The 22,691-nt window shown below is 41.5% G+C and overlaps 1 protein-coding gene across 2 annotated transcripts in view; it reads right to left on the bottom strand.

The window, feature by feature from the left end:
* The window catches only part of MYOF (myoferlin), a 161,840-nt gene that overhangs the window by 40,057 nt on the left and 99,092 nt on the right, over positions 1-22,691 (bottom strand). For both annotated transcript variants that reach the window (XM_057530485.1, XM_057530486.1), the window contains exons 23-35: positions 21,482-21,674; positions 20,311-20,466; positions 16,203-16,334; positions 13,180-13,343; positions 10,729-10,843; positions 9,142-9,247; positions 7,076-7,221; positions 4,966-5,139; positions 4,015-4,123; positions 2,855-2,932; positions 756-937; positions 504-662; positions 281-379 (exon numbers count right to left, since the gene is read on the bottom strand). In XM_057530485.1, coding sequence (XP_057386468.1) covers positions 281-379; positions 504-662; positions 756-937; positions 2,855-2,932; positions 4,015-4,123; positions 4,966-5,139; positions 7,076-7,221; positions 9,142-9,247; positions 10,729-10,843; positions 13,180-13,343; positions 16,203-16,334; positions 20,311-20,466; positions 21,482-21,674 — 1,813 coding nt within the window. The remainder of the gene's footprint in view (positions 1-280; positions 380-503; positions 663-755; positions 938-2,854; positions 2,933-4,014; positions 4,124-4,965; positions 5,140-7,075; positions 7,222-9,141; positions 9,248-10,728; positions 10,844-13,179; positions 13,344-16,202; positions 16,335-20,310; positions 20,467-21,481; positions 21,675-22,691) is intronic.

The following is a 22,691-nucleotide window of genomic DNA, read 5'->3' as shown; positions in this document are numbered from 1 at the left end:
AGTCTGTCTCCTCTCTCCCAGTTGACACAGGAAACTTAGAAATCCACTGGCTCCCCGTAGATGGGAATTCTACATTCCCTCAGGAATGTTGGGATTGACTTGTTTTTATTGCTTTGACAAGCATTCTATTTCCATGAATATTTCAATTTTTTAGACAAATTCTATAGGAAATTGGAGACAGCAAGAGAAGATGCAGCAAGATTCCATTCCTATACGAAAGATTCCATTTCTGTAGACACATCCATTTGAGTTGATCAATAAAACAGAGTGAGCAGCATACCTCAACAGCAGTGAGCTGAACCACAGGCCTGATGCCCTGGGGGACCATGTACAGATTCGGTGCCCTTTGCGAGGGAAGAATGGGAAGGTTGGAGCCATCCTGTGAAACAAACATGGAAATGTCAATGCCTCCCTTTAGTTCAGGTAAATAGTGCCTGGAGTTGTTAACAAGTGTTTTGATTGGCTACTCTGAAAAAATATATGAGTGAGAACTCAGTAAGTACCTTGTGCCTCAGGATCAGCTCTGCAGTTACAAGGACATCCCCACAGGTTTTGTCTCCATTCATTACGGGGTACCAGAGAAGTTTGGGTGTGATATCCATTTCTGAGTTTAGTTTCACCAGAGGAGAGCACATGCTTCGTCCTAAAAACTCATCTTTGCCCTAGAGAAACAAGCAATCCTTAAATTCCCCGACAAACATCCCTATAAATCTCCATCATTCCCCTAGCCATCTTAGAAATTCTCAATTACCTACCACTTTGTCATTGTCAAAAAGTTCAATGACAACCTTGGGTGGGTTCTGCAGGACTGTTTGGGGTTCCCCATAAATTTCAATTTCATCAAATATAATTGTTTGGTCCCATGTAGGATTCAGAGTTGAGTGGATGATCTCGGTGGTTTTACTTCGATGAAGGAAGGAGACATGAGCATATGGATCTAAAACAGAAAAAAAGAATAACAGTGGGCCATGGCTGAAGTCTGAAATGGTAAAACTCCTGGAAGAAAATATAGGGGTAGGCTCCTTGACACTGGCTTGGCTATGGTTTTTTGAATTTGACACCAAAAGCAAAAATAAACAAGTGGGACAACATCACACTAAAAAAGGTTCTGTGCAGCAAAGTAAACCACCAAAGAAATGAAAGCCAACCTATAGATGAATAAAGAAAAAAATATAGATAGATAGATAGATACACACTATGAAATATAATTCAGCTTTAAAAAAGAAGGAAATTTTGCCATTTGTGACAACATGGATGAACCTAGAGGGCATTATGCTAAGTGAAATAAGCCAGACAGAGAAACACAAATACTACATGGTATCACTTATATGTGAAACAAAAAAAGTCGAACTCATAGAAACAGGCAGTAGAATGGTGCTGTCAGGGTGTCTGGGGGCAGGGGAAATGGAGAGAAGTTAGTGAAAGGGTATAAATTTCACCTACAAGATGAATAAGGTCTGAGGATCTAATGTATAACATGATGACTGCAGCTAACACTGTATTGTATAATTGAAATTTGCTAAGAAAGTAGAACTTAAGTGTTCTCACACACTCACGAAACAGGTAAATATGACAGACGATGAATGTTGTGGAAATCCTTCCACAATGTGTACATATATCAAATCACCACGTTGTACACTTTAAATATATTACAACTATATTTGTCAACTGTATCTCAATAAAGCTGAAAAAAGATAAGAAAAAAAAAAAAAGAAGTAATCCATTTCTCCTCCATGCTAAATAATTTCACCAAACCTTTTTGCAATTGCTTGGGAGCTGACCTATCTGAGCAATACCCTGCTGTCTAACTTGAAGCTTCTGCATAAGCTCAAAGGGTGCTTGGCTTTTAGCACTGCAGCATCTCATGAATGGGATTCCTTGCTTTTGCCCTGATGAGGTATCTTTTATCTCAAACTGCAAGGAATGTGCTTAGAGTTTTATGCAACTTTAGTCGAGAAATTAACTTTGACTTTCAATGATTGAGTGCCCCCTGGTGGTGAATATTCAAAAATGTCTTCAAAAACCATTTTGGAGATGTGTATTACAGAGATAACCTTGAATCTGCTTTAATCTGTGAGAAAAGGAAACCATTCACATATGTTGGTTAATATTAGTGCTCGGAACATACCTCACAATTGATGTAAGCATGCTGGAGTGTCAGGTAACTGCCCTTAGAGCTGTTTCCATAGAAGCCCCAGGGAAGCTCTGATGGCCTTCAGGTCTTGAAGTAGAATGCTCCCCCTATAGCCCAGGGAGCCCAGGAACTATTCATGGTCCCACTAGCAACAGCACAAATCCCCTAGCAGCAGGCGCCCAGAACCTTCCTCTTAGAACCAGTCCAAAGGCAACAAAAGCAGCTGGGGTGTCAGTGTGAGGGGTGATGAAGCCCCATGGTTTGATGGTGCTGGGAATTGGGGAGCAGGCAGCAGAGGAGGTCAAGATGGACTCCAAAGTAGGTGAATGGGTGACCTTTTTGTCAACTTAAGAGAGCTACAAAAATATATATATAAAGGTGAGGACTTACCAATTAACCCAAGAGCCCAGGGGTAAAAACACAGCTATAAACAGAAAGCAGAAACTGCTTTTCTTAAGGTGTTTTTTTAATCACTTAATCCATTAATGATGATTAGTATTAAAAGACCATGAATCCTCTCCAGCACTCAGCAACCGTGCTCGGCATACTCAGCAAGTATCTAATGACTGAGCAATTGACTTCATGCATATCAAACTACTCTCAATACGGAAAGGCTTTTTGTTGTTGTGAGAAATAACTCAAAGCATCCACTTGATGAAAAGTAGAATCAAGCTAGCCTGCTGCGTAATAACATGTGAGATGGAGACTCTTTCCCTTTACCTGAAAAGCTATCCTTGTCTAGAGCCATGAGGTTTCTGGCTTGATAGATATAGCAACGCAGATGGTAAATGTAGACTCCTAAAAAGAACAGGATGGAGGTTACTGACAAGAAACAGAACACTGTATTTCTATTTGGAGATAATATATGTTTCAGATAAATGGGTTACCCAAATCTATTTCCCCACGGTAAAGAACACATATACAGTGGTGATGACATGTCTTCCCAAAGTAGTTCTGTCTCCTGCAAAATGAAACTTATTTAAAAAGTACTACAGGAAGCTCAATGCAAGTGTGTCAATCAGGAGAACATACTCCTGGTGTAAACTACCTGGATTTAGGGTACTGCTTGTCATCGCCGACCTTTAAAATGACACTTGGTCTCTAGGAGTTATAGAAGTAGGGCTTTCCAGACCATTTCAGCACCAGATCTAGGAAACAGTTGTCTGCTAAACGTTTCTTTGATATTTCAAAGACTTTATACTCCTTATCATTATTATACTAATGCATATACGACCTTCCCCACTATGCTGCCATCCCTCCCTGCCCCTGCAAACACACATAATTTGAGAGGCAGGAGAGCATTTTGATTCATAACACAGATTCTGGGAACCAGACTACTTGAGTTCAAATCTTGTCTGTAGTGCTTACAAGCTATAAGATCTTGGTCAAGTTATTTAATCTTTCTGCACTTGGTTTCCTCCTGTAAAACTGGGACCAGTAATAGTACCTACCTTCTAGGGTAGTTATAAGAATTAAATGAGTTAATATATGTAGAGTGCCTGGCACATGCTAAGACTTACATGAGTATTTGCTATTATTATTACAGAGTAGGTCTGCTTCCAAAATTCCTGAAGGTTACCATTGAAACCAACCTTAACTTTTTGAACCTTTTTTCCAATTAGAATAATCTTTTGCGGGAGCTTAATAGGTAGCATGAGTACATATCAGACAGATTATGTTGAAATCAATGATTTGACCACCCTCTACCCCAAATATAATTTTGAAAACTGTATTTTAAAAAATTGTCTCCATCAAGTGATGAAAATGAAAGTCACATTTGCATAAAGGGATTTTTATCTATCATATTTGGTGAATTCAAAGAGTTTCCTTGAGATGAACGTCATAGAAGTGAAAAACACAAATACACGTTTAAAACTTACTGTCAAAATTACAGGAAACAATGGGAGTGTTTGCTCCAAACACAGCAGTGGCGCTGTGTTTCTGTTTTTCTACACTCTTTTCATCTCCATCCTCGGTAGTATCTGCACCCTAAAATAAGAGTCAGGAAAACCAATTAACAATGCCTAAAAACAAACGAAGAGGTAAGAATTACAAACAAATGGGATGGTCACTTTTAAAAGAGATTTTCTTCATCCAATCACTCCATTTTTTAAAGATGAATAAAGCCCAGGACAGCGACAGAGCAGGAAGTCGAAGCCAGCCTTTCTACCCCAAGGCCAGGTTTACCAAACCCTGAAGGAAAAAAAAAAAAAAGGAGGAGCATAAAGGATACATAAGTGGATTAAGAGGAAGGGAGGAAGAAAAAGAGCAGTGGAAGAAGAACAGAGAAGGGTCACTGTGTAGAAATATAAAAATAGGTTGTGTCCAAACACAAATTTCTAAAAATGGTCCCTGACTACCACATTGTTTTAAATCAACCATGACCATTTTCTTATTCATTCCTTCCACCTTTGTGCTTTTTTCTTCTCTGCCTTTTTATTGTGCTTCCATATGAATTGTTCTCCAATTTTGTAAGCCATCCTTCTGTTTTCCTTCCCCTCACATCTGCATATTTAACTTTCTTTGTTTGTTGAACAGTTGTAGTTTCCAAAGTATAATCCAAAGGGATGTTAATAGATGTCACCTGAAGCAAAGGTTTTGGAACAGATATACTTGGAAAAGGCTAGATGAAACAATATTAAACGTGCTTCTTAGAACCTTTCATATGTGAATGGTCCATTCATTCTACAAAAATTATTGAGCACCTAGGATGTGCAGCTTTCTCCCAAATTATGTGCAGTCTTACAGTATTGGAGTCGATGGTATGATATCCAACACTCATGTATTTTCCTCGGCGAATATGATTTGAATTTTGGCTATTTATTACTTACAAGGGCACCTTCAAGTTTAAAGATGGCAGCTGCGCCATGCGTCTCCGAAGGAGCCATTTTTCTCCTCCAGCATCTGCGGCGAAAGGTATCTGAACTACGCTGTTTCCAGTGAAATTTCCAGCCAATTAAAGAAGCGTATTCCCAGCCCTCCTGGTCTTTAAATTCTTCCATGGCCTAAAACAGAAGTAAAACATTGAATGATAATAATCATAATAACAATATTCCTTATATTGATAAAGCAGATTATGTGATCCATCAACAAATACGTATTGAAAATCTACTCTGTGCCCAAGTACTGGGCTAGGAGCCAGGGATACAACAAAGAACAAAATAGACAGGCTCTCTGCCCTTGCAGAGCTGATGGACTCTGGGGATGGAGAGAGAGAAGCAGGCAGGTAAAGTGAAATGAGATGAAATGAAATGAGTGGTGGCTGTAGCATCAGGAGGGGCACCTTATTCAGACTTGGTAGCAGGGGTTGGGGGGCGGCATGAGGGGACGGGTAAAGCAAATGGATTCTTTTCCAAATTGCTTCCTATTTCCTCACTTCGTTAGCTCAGAAGAACATTGCCATTATGATATAGTTTGGAAAATATTATTATGTCCATTTTATATAGAGAGGGGAAAAAACGATACCACCCTCCCTAGGGTTTAAGGGTCTTGTCTAAGGTAATAGCTTCTATAGCTAATAAGTAAGTCAGAGTATATTACTTCTATAATAACTACTATCTAACGACTATAGCACTTTTAATCTTAAAAACTATATATAATTATCTCAGTTTTCAATGTTTTTTTTCAATTCATTCAGTAACTCTAAGTGTGGTATTGGGTTAAGAGCTGAGGTAGCAGTGAAGAAAAAGACAGGGTCCTTGCCCTCCTGCAGCTGACATTTCAGTGGTGGAAATTTTATGTAAATATCTTAAAAGTATGACTAGATTTAGTAGATGTAAAATAACACTGAATAATATTTATGATCTCAGAAATAAGAGTTCCATGTAGGGGTTATTTTTTTCAACTTTGAATAAACAGAAAACCCAGGTCAAGGACAATCTTGTAATTGACCTTCTGGCAGTATTACTAGTGACACCAAAATATTTTATGCAGCCAGGAGTGAGGCAGGTTAGGGAACATGATCTAAGTCTCAACAATACTCTTTGGTAGAATAGAACTGGGCCATGTTTCTGGTCTTCTGACTGGTAGCTCAGTGTTCTTTCCACTTCACCTTGGTGCTCTCATGTGGAAGGAGGGAGTCAAGTGCCTCTAGAAACTTCTCACCCTATCAGGATAAGGATGATTGCAAAACAAATATTCATTCATTAGCTCATTCATTCTACTCCATTATTTATTAGGAACAAGGTCCTGAGCTTTGGAACCTTAGAAGTACCAAAAAGCTCACTATCTAATAAAAAGGCACTTCATAACATCTACTATGAGTCAGGCACTTTGTGGAATAGAAAGAGGTCGTATTTTGGAATGACCTTAGCCTGGGTTCAAACACTCTATCACTTACTAGACACACAGCCTAAAGCAAATCTATTTAACCTCTGTGAACATTATCTGTAAGATGAGGAGAAAAATGCAGATTTTGTGGATTGGAGATGATGTATATTCAGTACCTACCATCACAAAAAGCACACAGAACATACCACTTATTATTGTTATGAGTATTATTTTTCCACTCAATTTATTATTATTCCATTTAAGCCTATAATACCCTAATTAGATGCATGATATTGTATCCATTTTGCAGATGAGAAAGGAAATGAAGCCAGGATTTGAATCCTCAGGTGTCTTGTTCCAAGTCCTGAGCTATAGCCACTACTACATTATGCTACCAAAATAATTTCTGTTTCTACTACTGCCTCTTAAGTGGTTCTCATTATTTAGCCTGCTTCAGAATCACCTGGAAGACTTACTGAAACATGGAATGCTGGGCTCCACCCCCCAGAGTTCCTAAATCGCAAGTTTGGGGTCAGGATACACTTTTATAACCCTTGAGCAGGGCATCAGGCCCTTGACTGGCAAATGGTTTCTGTAGAAATAGCCAGTTAACTATGGTTCTGTGTGGTCTGGAAGGCGGAGCCCCCAGCTCCCTCCCATTGCTCCTCTTACCCTTGCAGTACTTGAAGTGGTTTGTGTTAAGTCTTTCTTGCGTTTTCGGACCAGCCTTCGGCGTCTATGAGTATGATACATTTTTTCTGCTGCAACCCAGGATTTGGGCTTATTATCAGGAGGAATGATAATTCCATACTCCCAGCCTGGAACAGAGTTTGTGAATGGTTATCCAAACGAGATGCACTTGCCAGATTGCCAAATAAAGTTCCAGAAATCATTCGGTCACTCTCTGCTCCCCAACACTGTCACGACTGAACGCCACTGCTCCTATCACTTTGCTGCAATCAGCCAAACTGAATACAGCCCTATTCCCCTGGATCCCTCTTCAAGAAGCTTCCTTTGTGGCCCTGGGGTTCTGCTCCATGTTTCTACTTCTAGTCATTCATGGTAATTGAGTGCATCTAAGAGTAAAGCACAATGCAAGAGGCATTTAGGGACAGCGATGAAGGGCATGGCCTGTGTAGTCAACAGCCTGGGTTCAAATCCCTGCATCACCACATGGGGGCTGTTTACTTTTAAAGTTTCTTGCAAGTTAGTAAACCTGCTGATGGTCAAATTTCCCCAGCAGAAAGGTAAAATATAGCTTTTTCAAAAGAATTAATCAAAATAATGCATGCAAAGCACTAGGACCATGATTAGCATATAGTTTGCACTCAGAAAACATTAACTGTTATTAAAAGGCCTGGTTTGTGCATCAAGATCATCAAGAAACTTTTTTTAAAAAATAAATTTATTTATTTATTTATTTTTGGCTGCGTTGGGTCTTTGTTGCTGCACGTGGGCTTTGTCTAGTTGTGGTGAGTGGGGGCTACTCTTCGTTGTGGGGCGTGGGCTTCTCACTGCAGTGGCTTCTCTTGTTGCAGAGCACGGGCTCTAGGTGCATGGGCTTCAGTAGTTGTGGCACGCAGGCTCAGTAGTTGTGGCTCGCGAGCTGTAGAGCACAGGCTCAGTAGTTGTGGCGCACGGGCTTAGTTGCACCGCGGCATGTGGGATCTTCCCAGACCAGGGCTCGAACCCATGTCCCCTGCATTGGCAGGCAGATTCTTAACCACTGTGCTACCAGGGAAGTCCCATCAAGAAATTTATAATCTATTTGAAACCTTCCATATCAATGCTAGTTCTTTCATGTGTACTATTCCCTCTTGTAAGAAATTTAAAAGTCAAATTTTCTCTCGTGATAATTCTAAATGTTCTAATTCGTTTAACTTTAGATTACTATTTGTAGAAAAGGATAAACATCGGACTTCCCTGGTGGCGCAGTGGTTAAGAATCTGCCTGCCAATGCAGGGGACATGGGTTCGAGCCCTGGTCTGGGAAGATCCCACATACATGCCGCAGAGCAACTAAGCCCGTGCGCCACAACTACTGACTAAGCCTGCACTCTAGAGCCTGCGAGCCACAACTACTGAGCCTGTGTGCCACAACTACCGAAGCTCGTGAGCCTGGAGCCCATGCTCCACAACAAGAGAAGCCACCGCAATGAGAAGCCCGCGCACCGCAACAAAGAGTAGCCCCCGCTCACCGCAACTAGAGAAAGTCCACGCACAGCAATGAAGAACCAACACAGCCATAAATAAATAAATAAATAAATAAATAAATAAAATTTTTTAAAAAAAGAAAAGGATAAATATCATTACCAGAAGCTATGTCAATAATCTGCATTACTGCTGAGTAGGGTGACTTTTAAGGCATTTTGCAGTTCTTCTTTCTGAGCTAGGGGGCCCTTGAGTGTGATGTTCCCAGGGAGGGTATGCCGTGGTTAGACTAGAGAAGCTCCAAACTCCAGTCCCCTCCCAAATTCTCATTGGATCCCCGGCATCTCAAAGTCCAGCCACCCGGCATCCTGTTACCTTGTATCTTTCATTCTTGACAGCCCCCCACCCTGCACCTGTCCAAGTACTTGCTTGTCTTTCAGATTTTGCGTCTGAATAGTCACAGGTAACACCACCTGACCTGGTCGTCTTAGACGAAGGGGCGTGAGACTCCTCCCTCCCAAGGAAACTTGACTTTAACCAAGGCATTGCTGGAGAGCCCCTGGTCAGGTAATAGGTCTGAAATGTTACCTCTCTCATCCACTGCACGATTAATGTCATAGACCCATGCGTCATCTTCCCATTCCCAACCTGGAGGGCAAGTGAGCTCACTGGGTGATGTTGCTTTATCACCGTTCTTAGAAAAAAAAAAAAAAGAGAAAGAAGCCATAGTGTGTTAAATAAGATGCAAAGGTGAGATAGAATTCCTCACACTTAACTATAGACTCACTCATTTCAATACCATCATACACATCAATCTTTCTCAGAAAAAGCCATAATCTTTATTTATACACAATTGCTAAGCAATAACTAGATTTTTAAAGAATACTTTCTGCTTCCCCTATTAGGGAATATGTTATGTTAAACCATGGGAAATTGTTTTTGTAGGTCAAAAATGATCAAATATCAGCAATTTCATATGGTTCAACTTAATATTATGAAATGATGCAACTCTTTATGAGGGGTTATATTGCAGAGAACCCATCAGAGATGGATAAAGCATGAAAAACACATGTTTTCAAGAATGGGGTAATGCTACAGGAGGTTGTAGATGCTAATCATGTAAGACTGAGCAAAGTTTACGTGAAATATTGACAAGTTCTGCATTAAAACTGATAGAGTTATGAAAAAAGTTCATAGTAAAGGAAATAAAGGAGGTCCATAAACATAGAAAAATAGTCAGCTTCACTTTAAGAGTGTGAAAATTGAAATAACAACAGGATACCATCTATTCATGTACTGACAAAGATGTTAAAGTGGGAGGGTGAGTGTCTAGAAAAACAGCCCCCTATGCTATTGCTAGAAATATAAATTTGTACAACCTCTTTGAAAGTAGTTTGCCAATATTTGTCAAAATTTTATATGCATTGAAACCTTGACCAAGCCAACAGGTGCCTCTCCTACAGACAAACTTTCATAAGTGAATAAGAATGTACTTATAAGGATGTTCATTGTCACATTGTTTATAAAAAACAAAGACTGGGCAGAAAACCCCTAAATATCCACAAGGAGAGGATTAGTTAAATAAATTATAGAGGGGTACATATAATAAAACACTCTGTAGGAATTTTCTAAATGGCTCATAGATCTATATGTATTGATATCAAAAGATGTCCAAGATATATTATGTGAAAAATACAAGTTGTAGAACTGTGCATACAACACAATTCTATTCAGGTGGGGGAAAAAAGAAGTTATATATTTGTATAGGAACAGAAAACTGCTATCAGTGGTTCAATGGTTATCTCTGGGGGTGGGTGTGGGATATGGATCAGGGAGAAGAATTACTTTTAATTTCCTTTTATGCTGTTTAACTATTCTAAAGACATGAGCATTCAATTTGTTATGATTTTAAAAACTAGTTCCATAATAAATATAGCAAAAAAAAATTTCACAACCCAGACTTTACCATGTACCAACACCTAGTTAAACAGGCCCCATGTCTTTCCTATAGGAATTAATTACAGATGCACTTTGGAGGCTCCAGTTATAAAGGGAAGGCTTTATGACATGAGATGGAGCAGGAGAGACCGGGCAGCCCCGCCTTGTGCTTGGTGATCCAGCGATGGTTTCTCCGAGCTCAGGCAGGAGGGTTTATCCCCGGGGAGCTGCGCTCACCGCATCCGTGTAGGTGTCCTCTGCTGGCTTCCACTGGCCCCGGGGGTAGCGACTCTCGTTTTGATACACTTCATCTGTGAACTCTGTGTGACCCGCATCCGCCTCGGTCAGCAAGCTGAGGGAGAGGAGGCTCGCATTACCAAAGGTGGTCACCGACCACCCCATCTATTTCCAATGGCGGGGAGACATCTACACCCTGGGGGTGGCCCCCGTTCCCTCCTCGCCCTACCCCGTTGGGTTCTCCGCTCCAAACTCTTCTTTGTACTAATAGCTTTTGACATTCCTTTGAAGAGGGGCCGCTGGAACAATGAGCCCTAAATTACAGAGAACCTCTCAAATTAGCAGAGTTGCTCCTGCCCAGTAATTAGGGTGGGGACTGGGAAAACAGTATTGTGGGCAACTTCTTCTAGGGACCAGGCTTCTGTTTCTGTGTCAGGTCAGGGCCATTCAGCATTTTCTCAGCAAGACTCTTGGCTAACAGTTCAAAAGAATAAAGAGTCATCTTCCCTCTTTCCACCTATTTTAAAAAATGGAATGGAGACGGTCTCCTGGGGCCTAGTGTGGAAACTTTTTACTCATGGCTTGCTTGGTCTACGTAACACAAACTGAAGGGAGGAGTTTACATTTTCTGGATAGTTCCTAGGTAGGGATGACAGCCAAACCAGGTCATTTAAGACTCCAAAGTCCATTTGGGCACTTGAGAAATCCATACTGACTCCCTGCCATGCCAATTTTCCTCTTGGATTTGGAACTATTTTGACAACCCAGAGAAGAAAAGTACAGAGGTTCCAACTTTGACTTAAGTCTTCTGCCAGGTATCCAATCAAGTGAGGTTTCTTTTTTCCTTTTACTGTCTCTACATCTTTCCCCTGCTGTATCCTCCCCTAGAATCAAGCACTGGAAAGAAATCAGAAAACAGAAAGTTCCCACCCTTTGTATCAACTGGGCTTGTCCATCACTTCTCTGGGCCCCAAAGAACAGAACTGGCTGCCACCTCTGGGGTCCCATCCAGCTCCAACAGGCTCTGACCTGCTTTTCCAGTCCCAATTCCCCTGGCCTTTCCCTGTCCTCACTAACCTTCCTTCCTTCTTTCCAGTTCAAACCCCATTTCCCTTCCCCTCATCAGCAACTCCAACTCCATCCAAAGCAAGCTGTCATGGGTTAAAAGCAATCATGTGCAGACACTGGGTCTTAACAGACCAGACCCAGCACACTTCTTTCCCTCCTTCCCTAATCCTGTGTCATTATGGGAAACAAATGTGGACAGAGAGAGCAAACTCTAGTTTAAGGTCTTAAAATCCAACTTCACAAGCTTGTTTCCTCCAAACACAAGTACACTGTCCTGAGCTGGAGAAAAGAGGGCATTCTGGTTCCAGTGTTTTTGGCAACACATAGAAACCAGGCTTTGGTTTCCTTCAGACTCCAGGGGACACATGCTTGCCCCCTGTACTGTTTCTTTCTTCCTGTTTAATAATAGCCTTTGACATATAATTCACATACCATACAATTCATCCATTTAAAGTATGCCCTCTACTGTTTCCTGCAGACATTCCAGCATAACAGTTGAGAGCAGGTTTTGGTGCCCAGGCTAGATTTGGGTTCTAGCCCTGTCTATACCACTCACCCACAGTCTGTGTGCCTTTGGACAAGTGACTTAATCCCTCTAGGTCTCAGTTTCATCTGTGAAGTGGAGATAACACTATTTTTTGTTGGGAGATAATTCTTTGTGAGTCTAAACACAGGCTCCATGACCTTTGTTGCAGACTATCTTCTCAAGGATGTTTATATGAGGAAAACCTCGGAAGACATAGTGTTTCTCTCCAGAGCAAAGGGCCAGCATGCTTACTACCTACCCATTATAAAGGATTCAGGTACCCTAAGCTCAGGGTTTTTTCTATTATACAATCCACTTCATGTGCAAGTGTCACCTGGCCCTCTTTTTGTCACCCTGTGGGAATTAGGGCTTGGAGAACAAGAGCAAATGTTGATACTCTGGTACTACTATTTGCTGTGGGCAATACAGTCCTTTGTCTCTGCTTTAGGAGTCTTGTGTCTCCTGCCAACATCCACGAAGCTATGGCATGGCAGGTGACCTTGCTAGCTTGCAAGTAGGATAAAAATCTCAGACTCTTCCTGATTTTTGACACTACCTATCTTGTAGGACTGCAATCCAGATTCAATAAGATGATGCATGTGTTTAGCCCACTGCTTCACACATTCACATGTAATAAGTTCTCAATAATGTTAGTACCAGGTGCTTTTTATACTTTTTTGTTTTATTATGGGACATTGATGACATCTTTCAAGTTTCTGTGAGTTTCTGTGGACTTACTTCTGCTCAGTGGGTGTTATGTAAATATGATCAAGAATGATGATGGAGAAGATTCACTTAGCAATTTCTAAGGAAAGACTTCATTACCATCCTTTTTTCTCAGAAAATGAAAAACTTACCTTTTCTCAGGATCAACTATCCAGTCTCCTTCCCATTCCCAGCCTTTTGGAGGCAAAAAGAATTCCCTCTTGAGTTTTATTTTTCCTGTGACATCAGAAAATTTATGACGACCCACTAATCCAGAAGTGCCCCATTTTCCAAACATCAGAGCTTGATTTTCATACTATTAAAAAGAAATTGGAGAAACATCATCAGGGAGCAAGAAATAAAGCCAACACATAAATTTTCAAGTCCATCTAGGACCTAGGCTAAACAATGAGGAAAAGTGAAAAAGCTTTATATTCAGAAGGTACGGACCTAAGTTGCGCTGTTGCTGATTATGCAACTTCGGTAAATCATTCATCTTTCTAAGACTTAGTGTTCTCATCTGTAATCTGAGGATAATACTACTTTTCTCATAGGGTTGTTCTGAAGTTCAAATGTACAAATGATTGTGAAAGTGCTTTGTAAACATTGATATATCATGCTAGTTGTTTCTACCATTATTTTGAATGGCTCCAAATAGTGCTCCGAACCTAATCTTTTAGATACCTACAAAAGTCCTCAATTTATGAACATGTAGTCTTCTAAAACTTTATTTATAAGTCTGCTGCCGAGAACTTGGGCACATTTCCCCACAGAAACAATATTATAATTAGTGGTACATTTCCTGGGCAGCACAAAGAACCCATCTGAAACATGAAGGTCCTTTAGCACCCAGCTTTTATGGGGCCTAAAAATTCTGAGCCTTCATTCCCTCTGGAGTATGGTGAGTGGATCAAGACCTTTCTGGAAGCAGGTTTTGTGGCAATGGCAGACCCAGGTTTACAGGGCATTCCTTTCTAAGACAGAATTTATAAAATCTACAATGGTCTGTTTTTCACTATGTCAACCATAAAGAGGTTTGAGATTTGCCAGTGGTGAGAGTCTCTGCTTGGGTCCAAGCTGATATCGTTGTTTGTCTGCTGATGAGCTCACCCAGAAGACGATTTGCATAAGCAGCAGGGGAGGTTTTGGATGGATGATGAAGGCACTGAAGGATGATGGAAGAATTTTGGGTAGGGGCCTGATGAGGAAACTGGAGGTTTCTGAGGTGCTTCATGTGTGCTAATGGTCCCGCCCCACAGGTGCTACTTAAAGGCCTCAAAGCCACATGAGGCTCCCATCTCCACTGCTGCTGCTGCCCTCTTGTCCATGCCAAGGTCCTCACCTGGATTATACTACAGCCATGCTGGCTTCCAAGTAGAAGTGGCAGGAATTGCTCCTCCACTCTGTGTCCTTGTCACTTGGAAACCAAAGAAGCCATGCATGTGCCCCCAAGTCTCACAGCCCCTTGTGCCTAAAGCTCAGAGCAATATCTAAGACAGCACTAGTGAGACCTCCAGAAATTTGGGGTGGGGGCGAATTTTTGCAGAGAACTGAGGTCTGGTATTAGCCCAGGAAGGCAAGAACCAGTGAAATTTCCATTATTGTCATTAATGTGCCCCTTCTGGTACTCAGAGGCTGTTAGAATTTGGAGAAACTAGAGTCACGCAAAACAACTAAAATGGGCGGATCATCTCTACACCTGTTGAAACTAGAGTTCACTCTATGCAAGAAAAGATCTGGAAATGGGAAACAGAGGCAGGGTTGCTCCTTGCTCAGTGCTAGCTTCTCTGGGCCCCAGCCACAGAGCTGTAGGGCAGGTGGATGCCAAGAAATCCCACAGGAGGGCAGGAGCAAGCCCCTCCCACATGTGCTCTGATGCCCCCTCCGCACCGCCCAGATGACTGACCATCAACATCTGTGACTCAGGGCCTCCCCTGAGGCCTCCAGCCCACCCTCTGTTTCTCTCCAATCGCTCTTCAAAGCTTGCATCCTAAGGACTTTGTGTGTGTCTCCCATGGGTTTCACTGCTTCTCAAAGTGGACCGCAATGCCCCGTATCCACCCACATTGCAGGTGCTAATCCCTAACTCAGCTACAGAATCACAATCCTCTGGGTGGGATTCTTTTTTAACAAGACACCCAGTTTTATTATTGTGATAGATTTTGAGATCCTTGAGGACAGGGCTTCGCTGCTTCATCATCTTCAGCCTCTGCCTCTGTGCCTGACATAAAGCTACCACTCCCTAAAAGGTTGGATGGGTGGATGGATGGATGGATGAATTCTGTCACCATTTATTTACTTAATAAATATTTATAGGAGCCTACTATGTACCAGGCACTGTTAAATTAAAAAAAGCAAAACTAAAAGATGGCCATGGGTTTTCTTGCCCAGCAAGCACATCAGAACCACAATCCTAAACCAGTGGTCAGGCATAGTGGCGGGCAGCAGAAACACAATTACAAATTAGCTAGAATGAAGATAGTCTTCTCCCCAATTGTTTGAGCATGAAGGCCCATCTGTAAAAGAATGGAGCTCATCTGAAAATTGTCAGAAGAGACCCACTGAATATATCTAATAAATTTACATCAATAAGTACTTTCAGTAAAAAAAAATCCAACTAACGCCACTTTTAGCTGTAAAAGTTTGTGAAAATTATTTTCATTGGTTTAACTCTAATGAGATTTCTAATTAGCTAAATGGATTTTTAACTCAGTGAAGGATTTACAAATTATCTCTATTGTTTTTCAAGTATCCAGGCAGCATTTTCTTTGCCCTTGCGCAAACCCCTCTGAAGTTTCCCCAACTGAGGATTGAGTCTTCTGTGGTTTAAAGACTCCAGACACTTTGCTGTAGAGTAGAAATTAACACAATATTGTGAATCAACTATATTTTCAATTAAAAAAAAAAACCACTCCAGACCCCAAGCATGCTTCTCAAGGTCGGCACCTCTCAAGCGTCTTCACTCCTGGGTTGCTTGTGTGTGAATCACTCTGGGGTGTCCCAATGTAGACCTCCAGTCAATCTTTCCCTACCCCCTTCGTTAAGGGCCCTTGAATGTGGGGTTTTAGGTAGCGATTATGGTGGTGGCTGGTTTGACATCTGAATATTTTCCCTTAGGATGAAAAGTAAAAGTACTCCCACACAAAGAGGAAAAGAGTGATGTCATTAAATGTACCATTTCAGCAAAGACGGTGAATGTTCCTTCTGCGAAGCTGTTGAACTTCTTCTCAACAGCACTTAAGCCCAGCCAGATGTTCACACGCAACTCCACAGGCACCTTTGGTCCATTGTTTTTTTCCTGTGGGTACTGTGAGATGCACAATAACATGACCCATTATGCTGGGCGCAGTACAGGCTGTGCATTAAGCTCAAAACAAAAGTAGACTGAACATCTAATCATTGTTTTCAGCAGTCTAATTTTGTTTGTGCAGTTAAAATATTTCCAAATGACCCTTCTGCAAAGATTAAAATAACAAGTAAAGCAGGAACCCCTGGGTGTCCCTGAGACCTTTTCAGGAGGCTCACAAGGTCAAAACTGTTTTCCTAATAATACTAGGATGTTACTTGTTTTTTTTTTACTGTATTGACATTTGCACGGATGGTGCAAAAGCAATGGTGGATAAAACTCCAAGCACTGTAGCAGGAATCAAGACAGTTACACCGAACTGCACTGGTAGTAATAGTTCTCTTCATCACTCTCAGTGAAGAAAACAAAATGCCAGTTTTACTTATTAATTACTTTGATAAAGCAGTAAAAATGGCTAATCCTAAATCGTGATCCCTGAACACATGTCTTTTTAATATTTTGTGTGATGAAATTCTGCTGCATATTAGTATATGTTCTGAGAAAAAAAACTTATGCAATTGAGCTGTGAACTGAACTAGTCTTTTTTTTTTTTTTTTTTAAATAGAATACCTTTTCTTCCTGAAACAGTGATTGGCTGACAAATATGGTTATTCATACTTGGATATATGGGGCAGACATTTTCTTGAAAATAAACAAAGTGAGCCTGTCATTTCAAGGATAATAGGTGACTGTATTTTGTTGCAATGAAAAAATTCAAGGTTTCAAGTTAAAATTAGAATTTTGGAAAATTTGTTTCTGTCTCGGGGGGTGAGCTTGATAGCATCCCAATACATAAGGGCTTTTCTTGTAAGTGATATCAATGAATGTGATTTTTTTTTCTTTTTATTTATTTATTTTATTTATTTATTTTTGGCTGCTTTGGGTCTTCGTTGCTGCGCGCGGGCTTTTCTCTAGTTGCAGTGAGCGGGGGCTACTCTGTTGTGGTATGCGGGCTTCTCATTGCGGTGGCTTCTCTTGTTGCGGAGCACGGGCTCTAAGCGTGCAGGCTTCAGTAGCTGTGGCATGCAGGCTCAGTAGTTGTGGCTCACGGTCTTACTTGCTCTGTGGTATGTGGGATCTTCCCGGACCAGGGCTCGAACCCGTGTCCCCTGCATTGGCAGGCGGATTCTTAACCACTGCGCCACCAAGGAAGTCCCAATGAATGTGATTTTTAAAAATACTGTATGATGAAATGTGTCAACATTAGGAAGATTTGCATAACTCAGTAAATCAATATTTTCCAAATGAATGCTTAATGTTACAAAATCATGCATGGCTAAAAGAGCCATTCAAAGTACAAGATAGACCAATGGACTTTAACGTAGCAGAGAATGAAAAGTTCACTGATAGGTCAGGTAGGTCAGATTCCACATTGCAATTAACCTTTTAAAAGCTACCACTTGGGCTTCCCTGGTGGCGCAGTGGTTGAGAATCTGCCTGCCAATGCAGGGGACACGGGTTCGAGCCCTGGTCTGGGAAGATCCCACATGCCGCGGGGCAACTGGGCCCGTGAGCCACAATTACTGAGCCTGCGCGTCTGGAGCCTGTGCTCCGCAACAAGAGAGGCCGCGATAGTGAGAGGCCCGCGCATCGCGATGAAGAGTGGCCCCCGCTTGCCGCAACTGGAGAAAGCCCTCGCACAGAAACGAAGACCCAACACAGCCATAAATAAATAAATAAATAAATTTAAAATAAATGTGATTTGAATAAAATATAAAATCTGGTTTAAAAAAAAAAGATTCCTTCTTACTAATAGTCTACATAATTCAAAAATAATTAAAAAAAAAAAAAAAGCTACCACTTGAGTTTGGTATTGTATCAAAGATGAGTACCCGTAACTATCTGAAAAAGTTATTAAAATACTCCTCCCTTTTCCAAATACATATCTGTGTGAGGCCAGATTCTCTTCACATACTTCAACCAAGCAACTTAGTCCATCGGACGAAACGTAGAAGCAGATTTGAGAATCCGGTTATATTTCTGTGAAGCCAGGTTTGCAAAAATGCAAAACAGTATCATTCTGCTCTCTGATTTTTAAAAGGAAATAGTTATATTTTATAAAAATATATAGTTTATGTTAACCTATAATGGATTTATTATTGTTTATTTTAAAATATATTAATAAATACTTTTTAATGTCAGTTTTAATTTCTATTACAGTAAATATTGATAGATGTAACCCACATACACAAATGCTCTCTGGGGTCTCCAATGACTTTTTTAAGAGTGAAAGGGGCCCTAAGACCAACAAAAAACCCACTGAATTAAATAACTCCCTAAACTGGATAATGAGTGTTAACAAAATCAATAAATATATAAAACATTCTCTTAAAAGCATTTTGCTGTTTATCCACTGAGTTCGGAAACCTAATGCAGAGAATACCACTGCAGGCTGGACCCTCAGGGCTCCATTTAGCAAAGAAACACTGTGGTTAGGGCTCTGCCCAAATTCCTGACTCTCACATCTTCCAAGACCACAGCTTGCAGGGCTGGGAGGCAGCCTGTGACGGGCCAAAGGGAAAAGAGGGAAGCAGAAGGGGAGCGTCACCTGCCAAAGGCCCTATCTACAGAGCTCTCCCACCCCCTGCGAAGTTTTATTTATTAATCAGTTTGCTTCCACGCACTGCTGAGGTCAATTATAATTGTGGTTCTACCTTAAGTAAAATTAATTCCACCAAGAGACACTTGAAAGAAGATAATCATTCTGGTTCTATTTTCACCCTCTTGATTAAAGAGCAAAGAGTGCATTTATTAAAAGTTAGTGTAGGACTTCCCTGGTGGCACAGTGGTTAAGAATCTGCCTGCCAAGGCAGGGGACACGGGTTCGAGCCCTGGTCCAGGAATATCCCACATGCTGCGGAGCAACTAAGCCCGTGCTCCACAACTACTGAGCCTGCGCTCTAAGAGCCCGTGAGCCACAACTACTGAGCCCACGTGCCACAACTACTGAAGCCCGCGTGCCTAAAGCCCATGCTCTGCAACAAGAGAAGCCACCGCAGTGAGAAGCCCACGCACCGCAACGAAGAGTAGCCCCCGCTCGCTGCAACTAGAGAAAAGCTCACGCGCAGCAACGAAGACCCAATGCAGCCAAAAATAAATAAATTAATTAATTAATAATTTTTTTAAAAAGTTAGCATATATCTCCCTGTTTTAAGAGAACACTCTCCCCTGACTGCTTTTTCTCCTTTTGAATTTTTTTCCTCTCCCTGAAACTCCAAGGAACTTGGTTGGAGTCTGGCAGGGAGAGGGATGTAAAACTTGCATCTGGCAACTATTTGGATCTCTTTGTTTCCATCCCCAGGTTCCATCCCCTCCTCTGGTTCTCCTTAGGCACAAAAGAGAAGCTCTTAATCCAGGACCCTGGGATGGATTTATGGGTTCTACGAAGCCCCTGAATTGGATGCAAAATAATGGATGCATCGGAGACGTGCATTCTTTTGGAAGAGAGGGCCAGTAGCTTTCATCAGGCTCTTAAAGGAGTCTATGACTCCAAAAAATGTTCAGAATGCTGGACCTAAAATAGTAATTCTCAAAATTTTTCAATTTGAGGACCCATTTGGTTAGGTATAGATTCCATGGACTATCTATATTACCTTCCCTTTTTTTCTGCTTCCCGAACGCTCACTAGAAAGGAAGAGAGGCATTGCTTCACATGAGACATTAGAAGTAAGTGGAAAATCATTCCAGAAAGCAAAGCATTCACAATGCCATATTAATATTAGCGTCACAGAGACCTCTATGGAAATGTCCTTGATTGAAACCAGCAGACCTCAGGCCACTCTGGGAATTACCACCCTAGAGGAAGTGCCAGAATAGGCTGAAATGGATCACAATTGCCCTAGCCATTCAATGACTGGCAAATAATATAAATCAGCCCTTCTTGGGAATATGGGTTTTGCACTTAAGTATTTCACATTACACAATGACGAAGCCATACCTTCAGAAAGATGGTTTGGGTTTTCCCACAGTATTTCCCAGATGCGTTGTCACCACTGGTGGAGTATAAAACCTGATGCGCGGGAATGCGTGCGTAGGCCAATCTTTTCTCTCCCCTGATCATCCAGATGATGATGTCAGGCATGCTGTTCTGAGGCTGGTCACGTGAGTGGATGGAAAAGGAAGCAAAGCTATAGTTAGTCTAAATGCAGAGACACCACAGACGCTGCCAAAGGCCCTATCTACAGAGCTCTGAGAGGAATTTTGGAAAATACCCCCTTTCATCTCTCCCATCATTTGAAGAAAGCCATAGACAGCAGTCAAGGGGTTACAGGCTTCATGTATTTCATAGGACATAGAGCATCTCTACCTCACAATCTGATATTTTCCAAATATGAAATATTAACTTAGTTTTTTTAAACCTCTTTTTTTCTGATGATAAAGGTGATATAAGTTCACTATAAAAAAAACTTTGAAAGTACCAAAGCATAAAGTAAAAAATAAAAATTTCCTGTAATCACATGCGTGTTTTTCAAATGTATTTCTATCCACAAATACATTACTACCCACCCTCCAGCCCCCACCTTTGAAGGCCAGTAGGAGGGGTCTTCTACTCCCTTGTTCTTCCAACCCACAGAGGTCAATGGCAGCCAACATTTATCCAGCACTCACCGTGAGCCCCTCACTGTGCGCCCCACACTGTGCTAAAGCCTTTACGCTCTTTACCTTCTTTAATCTTCATAAAGCAATGCTATGTTTTATCTCCATTTAATATATGGGGAACTGAGGCTTAGAGAGCTTGAGTACCTTGCCCAAGGTCAAACATGGTAGATCTGGGAATCAAAGCCAGGTCTTCCCAATCCCAAACAAAGGTACTACACAGATCTGCTACTATATCACTCTAATTGAAATATTCTGCTTGTACCATGACACTGGTAATGATTTGTCCACTATGAAGACTTTTCTAGGACAACCAACTCAAAATTCTTCTTCTGCCCTAACCTCAATAATGCATCCATTAGCACCTCAGCCCAGTAATGCCTCGATTTCATCATGCTTAAGATCTGCTCAATATGCAAGATAACGCACTAGATTTTCCTACTACCATCTCTATCCCTGGTGCCCTTCTACAGAATCCCTCCTCCATGTCAAGTGTAGTTTAAAAGCCTTACCTCTTCAGTCAGTTGCATTAATTTATCAAGCCAGTCCTCAATTTCTGCCAATGTGGACTTCACCTCTGTGGCCTCAGACCTCATCTTCACAGCTGCCTCGTGTATCTGGGAGAGAGCTCTGGATCGCAGCTTTTGGATGTGAGTATCAAGAACTGTGACATTAGGTTTTCCTTCCATGAGAGGCAACGTGTATCTAAAAAAGGAAAAAGAACCAGAGAATATGCAGAATAGCTTACTAGGCTTCAGAACTGTCAAATTCATTTATGGTTGGTTTCCATCTCACAAACCACATCAATTTCCTAATAGACTCCACAAAGTGTGACCAGGTTTAAGCTGAAGGTGAGTGTATGTGGCTTTAAGAGCAGACCTGCCAGACAGGCTCTCCTAACTCTCATGGGGAATGCAGGGGGATGAAAATTCCAAGCAATTCCTGGGGTTTGACCCAAGGCCCGTGGAGTCACTGGGAAGAAGATGGAAACAGTGGCAGCAGTTGGGAGGAACTGGCCTTCCCTTCTTCTGCTTCCTATGATCACTGTACAGACCCACAAAATGAAGGAGAAGAATGGACATTAGAGATCATTTAGCGGAAGGCTTCTTAACCTAGGGCCCATGCACCCCTAGGCAGTCTGCGGGTGGGCCTCTGGAGGTCTGTGAATCCCTGGAACTTATAAAGAAAAGTGTTTGTCTGTGTTGACATGCAGTGTGACATCATGATGAAGATGACATCGTGATGAAGAACACAGGCTTTGGAGCTGACTATCTGGGGAAAAATCCTGGCTCCACCATTTACTAATTCTGTGATCTTGACCAATTACTTAATCTCTTGTTTTCCTATCTTCAAATGGGGGAAAATAATAACTACCTTTTAGGGTTGTGGTGAGAAGTAAATGAATTAATATATGGGGAGCCTTTAGAGCAATGCCTATCGCACAGTAAAGTCTAAATGATGTTGCCATCATCATTGTCATCATCTCATCAGGTACTCAGAGGGTACTGAGTACTCCCCAAAACGTTAAGAACCACTTGTGTAGGTCAAGCTCCCACTAGAACAGCTGAGCTGGAGCCAGAATTAGACTTTTTCTGCCAGGGCCCCCCTCTCACAAGGGCTGCTGATGGGGTCACACGGTGAGGATGTCACCTATTCCAGGAAATTCTGCTCACATTGTTTCTACCTAGAATTTTCATTGGTTAGAATTTTACCCGGCTTTTT

The sequence above is a fragment of the Balaenoptera acutorostrata genome, chromosome 16 (assembly GCF_949987535.1).
Source record: "Balaenoptera acutorostrata chromosome 16, mBalAcu1.1, whole genome shotgun sequence".
Taxonomy (NCBI): Eukaryota; Metazoa; Chordata; class Mammalia; order Artiodactyla; family Balaenopteridae; genus Balaenoptera; species Balaenoptera acutorostrata.
This window is presented reverse-complemented; position numbering and strand designations above follow the sequence as displayed.